The 7,454-nt window shown below is 36.9% G+C and overlaps 1 protein-coding gene across 1 annotated transcript in view; it reads right to left on the bottom strand.

The window, feature by feature from the left end:
• Positions 1-1,951: 1,951 nt before the first annotated feature.
• Positions 1,952-7,454, bottom strand: part of SLC9A3 (solute carrier family 9, subfamily A (NHE3, cation proton antiporter 3), member 3) — a 53,426-nt gene continuing 47,923 nt past the window's right edge. Inside the window, exons 12-16 of the mRNA XM_009700644.1 lie at positions 6,895-7,024; positions 6,192-6,368; positions 5,551-5,626; positions 3,588-3,701; positions 1,952-2,199 (exon numbers count right to left, since the gene is read on the bottom strand). Coding sequence (XP_009698946.1) covers positions 1,952-2,199; positions 3,588-3,701; positions 5,551-5,626; positions 6,192-6,368; positions 6,895-7,024 — 745 coding nt within the window. The remainder of the gene's footprint in view (positions 2,200-3,587; positions 3,702-5,550; positions 5,627-6,191; positions 6,369-6,894; positions 7,025-7,454) is intronic.

Raw genomic sequence — 7,454 nt, 5'->3', positions numbered from 1 at the left:
AATCTAACTTCCCAAAACACTCCTTAAGAAACACAGCAGTCAGAACCCAGTGATTTTGATATACCAAAGATACCTGAACTTATACATATCCATTCCTAATAATAAAGTCAATTATAAATAAGGCAATAGAATGGAGGAAAAGAACAAAAGTTAGCAAGAAAATGTTCAGCTAATCTTACGTCAACATTTTATGACAATGTTCTCAGTGGGAAAAAAAGTGAAAATAATTTCATTGTGGATAAGAGTCAAGGAGAAGTTTTCCCTTTGGAATGCTGCTCATTTCTTGAGTTTTTAATTAGGATACTGGAATTTAATTCACAATTCTTTAATTAATCCAGTGTTTATTTTAAAATATCATTTAAAAAATAATCAAAGGTACATTAATAGGGAACTGAGTACAGACCTACAGGCCACTATAGTAAAGAAAGTGATGTGCTTCCTGTTGCACAGGATCTATCTTCTGCAGAGATAGAAGCCAGAACAGAAGAAAAATGTAACTTCCTTTTCTATTTCTTGTCAAAAGGTTATGAATTTCTCAAATCAAAATTACTAGCATTCACTGTTATTCTGAGGTCTTTGTCTGAACAAAGTTTCTTCAACTAACTACAGGAGTACTTTCAACTTACCACATTCCTTTATTTGTTGGTGCACAGAGGACACTAGGTCATACATTTGTGATCCTGGGTTCCACAAAAGTGAATTCATGATGAAACTGACTATTGCATTTCATTGCATAATCCCTGCAATGCCCTATGTTCTATTCAATTATGATATCTGAACTGTGACCTGACTCACCTCATTTACAGCACTGACTGTGTTGATTACAGAAGAGAAGGCTGATTTTTATGGTGTGGAAAATTTCCACAAAGTGAGAATTAAAGGCAACTAGGATATTTACTGAGACTCAGAGTCAATTTAATTTTAAGCCTCTAACGCATTAGAAGGAACCTCATCAGAAAGCTACACATTTTTCTGGTTTCAAAATAAGGTATGGATTAAGATAAATTTACAGTTTAAGGATAAAGGTTTAATCAAAACTGGAATTTTGCTTCCCTATAGTCTGGCTGTTGTGTAATTATCTCTACCTGTGCAAGGGAACTCATGCATTCTAGTAAACATTCTTCATTTTTAAACCCTTTCTCATGTAATTTAACAATGACATAAGCAGTGTCATTGAGTACTTGTATTGTAGCAGTGGGACCATTTTCCCTTCCTGAGCACTGGATAAATAACGTGGGTAGATGTTCAAAATTGCCTCAAGGCTTCTTAGAAACAGAGGCAAAAATCATATTCTAATCATACTGAGAATGAAAGACTTAGCCCAGCTCGTTGCTGGTCTAGCCCTGCTGCTCCTATTGTAAGTCTGAATGCAATAAAGTCCAATGGGTTAAATGAGTCATCTGACCTCTAATGGGCAAACCATATCCTTTGGCATCAGCAATTGGATTGTCTTTCTGGGGCCTCAGGCTACTTTGCTTACATCTGCAGACAGTAATGACAATGTTACTCGAAAAGACCAGTCACTGTTCAAGGGGGTCAAATCAGAATGACTTGATTTCTGTTAGGGAACTCAGGTACAAATCTTGTTATCTCGAACTGACTAACCAAGAAACCTGGAGTCTCTTGAAAATGAGTGCACAAGATTCTGGTATTTGGAATACTATTTTCTTGGCATTTAAACAATTCAAGACAAAACAAAGAGCAGGACCCTTATCTGGTGTAAAAATATTTGGACCCCAAAGAGTTGGACAGCTCTTCTGCAGAAGGAAAATAGAAAGATGTTTTGTTATTCAAGCTGGAGGAAAATAGAAGATGTTTAGTTGTATAGAGAAATCAGGAAGGAAAGAGATACTCTGGGAGAAGAAAAATCAGAAAAGCAAGTTTACTTGTCAGTAGTCAAGGTTGATAAGAAGGCTGATTAATAATAAAGGGGATAATATCTTTTAAAATATTACATATGTGTTGGTTCTGGAAGGAAAGATCTGGGTCGGTCATCTGGGCCATCTGCTAGCAGGAAGGAATCTATTGATTTATTGCTGAGTCGGAATGGAGTGAGACGTCTGAAGTTGTTCGGAGAATATGGGATCTGCACTCGGGCCCTTTGTGATGGTACCACAGTATCTTCACTAGATAACCATGGTGAGAACTTCATGTAGATGCTTTGACCATCATCAGCTGAAAATACTGGGTTATCAATTCCTAAAAAAAGTTCACGAGTGACAAATACAATTAATCAAAATAATTTTATGGCAATACAGCAAGTGTTTTGTAAAAGGAGAATGGCTATAGTGGGAAGAAAACAGGCTGATACACGCCGGTATACGTGTGATGAGGCCAATATACAGACCATTATACACACATAGGTTGCTCTTTCTACCTTGTTTATTGCCAGTCATTTTGGATTTCTATTAAAAAGAAAAACTGGATAGTATATCCAATATGCAGTTATGTTTGAGATATCTGGGGACAAAAAATAAAATCATTAAAAGAAGAAATTGGTCAGCAAATTTTAAGCAAAACAAAGCATAATATAAAATAACTGCAGAAAATTCAAAACAAACCCATAAAAAAGAAACAAAAGATGGGAAAAAAAATGCAAAAGCATAAACTAAACAGCTCCGTAAAGGAATGAGATGTGTGTGAGGGAGCTAAAGCAGGCCACAGAACAGCCAAAAGTAAGTTGCAGGAGTCTTTTAATATATATGGCAATTTTGTAGTGTTTGAACAGAAAAAGAAATTTTAAAAATTAATCTAGGTCTGCATCTTGCCACCCACTTATTTCTGGATCGATTTCTGGGTGTCTTCATCCATTAGACACAGAATTTGTCATGGAACAGTGAAAAGGCTGTATCAGCATGTCTGCCCAAAGAATGCAGACAGAAGTGCTTTTCTTCACTGTATGTACTGTATGCACCATGTCACACATCAAGCATACAGTGGCATGCTGAAAATTCAAACACAAAATTGCTAAAGAGAAATACTAAATTTTAAAACAAATAATTTATGATAAATCACATCATATAGTTTCTGTTATATACAGTGATGCACTTTCAATCTGATACTTTGGAGCATTTCAGGGCTGGAAATCAAGTTCAATAAATGCTTCAGGAATGCTGCAAATCTGGCCTTTTCTGTGACTTCTATGAGCCTGTAAGAATCTGAGGGAGTTGCAACTTTAAGAGGAGAAATCCTGCCTGAAAGAAGCAGCATGAAATTTATCACAACAAAGTGCTTCAAATGCAAGTAGAAAACAGTTCCAAAGGACTAGTATTGACTGGTCTTGTGAGGTAGGACAACTATAAAATACCATCTTCTCTTGCTAGAAACAATTAGTGGTTTTAGATCTGGTTTAGGCAGTCATGCTCACAACTTCTATCAGTAGCAAATTTGATGCTCTCCATACCTCCGGATATCCAAAACTTGCTATCTGTTAATTTTAATATTAAGCAAATATATTTTCTGATAGAACACATCAAATCAAATCAAAACAAAACAAAAATTACAGGCTAAATCAGTAGCATTTCTAGTATTTTTTTAGCATTTGAGAAATGAACCCAAACAACTCTGTAGGTAATGAATATTTTTACCAGAAGGAGTATCTGTGAAATTTTGTTTCGTCACATTAGCCAGGAAATCAACTCCTTTGCCCAGATGCAAAGTTTCATAGTCATTGTTTTCCTCTGGTTCAGAAAACTCCAAATCTGGAAAAAAAACCAAAAAAGTCCAATTTGATTAGAGATTTGTATCAGTTCTGATAGAAAATGCTAATACATGCTCTTTTGATGCTGGCTTAATTATCAAAGATATAACTTTATTAAGGATCTAGGTAAGGTCAAAATTTAATCCACAGTTGTAGCACGGAAATGTGAATGTGAATGTATATACAGTTTGCAGCTTAGATGCCAACTACGTCAATAAACTCAACACAGATTTCTGGCTTGCATTATTATCTGGTGCTATGATAGAGAGAGATTTATGATACAGAGAGAGTTTACACTCTGGCTAAGCTTTTGGCTAACAGAATTGTCTGCTTTCCTGGGACTGAAATGAATCAATCTATGACATGGCACCACTGCTGCTGCTGTGTTTTGTGTCTTAAATGCTCATGTGTTGACAAATGTCATCCTATTACAATGACCAGTCACTGCATTTTCAGTATTTGACAGAGGTCAGCATTAGTATCCTGACTGATTTCAAACCCGGTGAGATCATTGCTACTTCTACTGCAGTAGAATCAGTTTTACAACAGCTGCAAAACCACTTGTTCAGATTGTCTTCCAATGAAGCTTTTTTTTTTTTTTTTAAGTAGAGGACAACATCTATATACAGTGTTCTTTAACAAGATGGCATTGAATGACCTACACATAAGTATTCAGAAAGCTTTTCCCATGCAAAAAGGTTCTAGAATATTCCACTTATTCAGACAACCTGTATTGCCTCTGTCAGTCAGAGAAAAATAATACTCAGAAAATGATTCAAAGAACATACATAAAGAAAAATATCTTTGCTTGAAGCTATTGAGAAAAGCCTCTCTACTTCAATTCTCTTTGAGATCAAGGGGTTGCATGTATAAACAGAAGAAAGAACACAAATAAGAGTTAGTTCAGTGGCTTTTAAACCATGTTTCAGTTTTTAAGTGACGCATTTTATTTTATAATTACATAACAAACATATTAGTGGCCATCACATCTTGCTATAACTGACATCAATGCCAAAAGATGACTAAAACATGCCATGAAAGAATTTAGGACTTCCTGTGCAAAACCAGCTTTTGCTAGGGGTGCTCGCTAGGTCAGTCAGCTTCAGATTACACTTTCAAGGTTGACCTGTGTGTTAGATTTGTACATGAAGGATGAATCAGTGCTGAAACTGGTCTCTGACTATGTGTTCCTTTCAAGCTACACTCTCCTTGAGTTCTGTGCTTGCTTAGCGTCAGCTCAGATTCAGACCCTTCTAAACAAATGGACCTTAACTCAGATCAGAATGTCATCTCAACTACTGAGTTTTATATGGCATGGTGTCCTGGGCAGACATACCCTGCTGTGATGGAAAAGAAAAATGTTACCAAAAGTTGCTCTGTGCAGTATATCCAAAAGGAAGCTGAAAGTTCATCCATGTTGTAGGCACTGCATTGTTTTGTTTTCAAAATTTAAATGTGATGTTTTAAAAATGTGAGTAAAAGGGTAAATTAAAATTTGGTTTGTCATCCAACTGCCTAGAAAAACAACTTCTAAATAATTGAGACACTGCATTTAAGCATGGAGCAGAGCCCCACTCTGAGTTCTGAATTGTGACTAGAACTTCCTTTTTAATACCAGCTTCACTATTGCGTATCACAAAATTTTTCAGTGATGCTTTATGGACAATGTAGCTGGTAAAATACAGTTAATGAAACTGGTCTAAGAGCCTTTTTAAGCATGGAGCAGAGCCCCACTCTGAGTTCTGAATTGTGACTAGAACTTCCTTTTTAATACCAGCTTCACTATTGCGTATCACAAAATTTTTCAGTGATGCTTTATGGACAATGTAGCTGTAAAAAAGCCTTTTTACCTTTTTCTTTCAAAGTAAAGTCTTGTACTGGATTTTCTGAAGTTATTTTTCCATTTGGTATGACACTGCTGTTTCGCTGAAAGAAAACAAACAATATTACCAAATAAGCTACCATCGTCTGATAGCAATGGCAGTGACACCCTTTGAAATCATGAGTTTGGCAGCATAATCCTGAAATCTGTTGTAATCTTTGCTTGAGACGCAGTATGGATGTCATTAGTTTCCCCTCTACGGTTGTATTCACTACAGGAAAAGAAAGGAAATTTGGCTCTTTATATGTTGTACATGCCTTCTTAGTTTCATGCAAATTTTGTGGAATGCTGTATGCTATGGTGCTACCCTGCTACATCTACCCTGCAACAACTCCCCACAGAGTTGTAGCATGGCTCAAGGTCTGCTGTTTTTCAAGTGATCAAAACTCTCTCACCCAGAAGAAGGGTCCCAAAACACAGAGAAAAGCAACATGTTAGAAGATACCCCTTGAATTTAATCTCTTCTTACTTAGGCCCTTTAAGTTCTTGAAGTTCTATAGGACAGAGATAAATGCATGACATAGGACCCTTCAGAGTCCTCCCTGCCCTCCCCACTCCTTAGTTTGTATAATAGCTGGCTACATCTGGGTCCTTGTGAAAGTATTTTACCCTTTTTTGGCCCCGGTCTCGCTTGTGGATTTTATTGAGCTTCTTGGAATGGTTTATTCCGAGTTTGGTACTCTTGAAAGATTCTAAGCGCTTCCTCATTGTCCTATGGAAAATCTCCTTGTCTTGTTTCTCATCTTCACTGTGCATGATCTCATGTCGACTGTACAGGTGTTTGTGCTGTTACCAGGAAGGGAAGACAACATTCATTTATTTAGAAATACAGCTGGAAGCTCTGAATCGATGCATTCAATCAGTGTCATGCAAATGTAAACAACTCCATAAAAAAGAAAGAACCAAAGACTAGTCTAAAGTCATTAATGAAACTCCTATTTTTCTTTCTTCATCATGAGACAAGTATAAGTCCAGGAATTTTAAGTGCATAAGGGTGGCTGTCATTCAGAGTAAGCTTCTCTCAATAAGTGTCTGAATCACTTCAGTTGATACACGCCATTTAATCCTGCTTCAGAACCTATATTGGGTCCAGTTCTGCATTCCACTGGCCCCAGAGAAATCAAAGGCACCAGTTCTGTTAAAGAGGCATGCTCATAAATAAGAAAGAACATAGACAAAGAGCCTGTCTTCCCCAAGGGTACAGATTTTGCATATGGGTTCTTTAGTTTTGAGTTTCACTCCCAAATTTTGGTTCCTAATGTCTCCTAGGTTTAGACTGGAAAGCAGTCCAATGTTAGCCTTCTGTCCTCACCTCCTGCCTGGGTTTATACAGGTACTGCTGTAGGGTGTGATGAGCGACTGTGTCTTCTGTGTCCCGGATGCTTTTCCTCCTCTGCTCTAAAGCTTGCATGTCAAGGCAAACTGGTCCAGCTTTTTCTCTCCTGAAGAAGAATACAATATACAAACAGCAGTTTTAAAAATCAATAATTGCTGAAGAGGAAGAAAAAAACCAAGAAAATGGGGAACAAGAGGGAGAAATGAAGTTTTTTTTAAAAAAAGAAAATGTCAAAATTGGCTAAATGAAAATGAGTGAGCAAATATGTAACGTGAAATCTGAAAAGGTTATTATTTTTTGTCTTTCAGGTGAGTGTAGAATTAATTTCTCAGTTTACATGGCACATAGTCTGTTTGGTGAAAGAATCATGGAAGAGTTAAGGAAGAAGCAGGGTTTTTTTCCTTGCCTCTCTCCTTACTTTTTCTGGAGCAGACACAGAAATGACATCTAGCCCTGTCTATAGCAGTTGGTGAACAAAAGGCAAATGAAACAACTCTAATGTGGATGTCTGCTTCATCTTACCAGCCTTTACGGCA

The sequence above is a fragment of the Cariama cristata genome, unplaced genomic scaffold (assembly GCF_000690535.1).
Source record: "Cariama cristata isolate BGI_N322 unplaced genomic scaffold, ASM69053v1 scaffold16965, whole genome shotgun sequence".
Classification (NCBI taxonomy): domain Eukaryota; kingdom Metazoa; phylum Chordata; class Aves; order Cariamiformes; family Cariamidae; genus Cariama; species Cariama cristata.
Note: the sequence above shows the minus strand (reverse complement) of the source record. Positions and strands in the feature narration are given on the sequence as shown.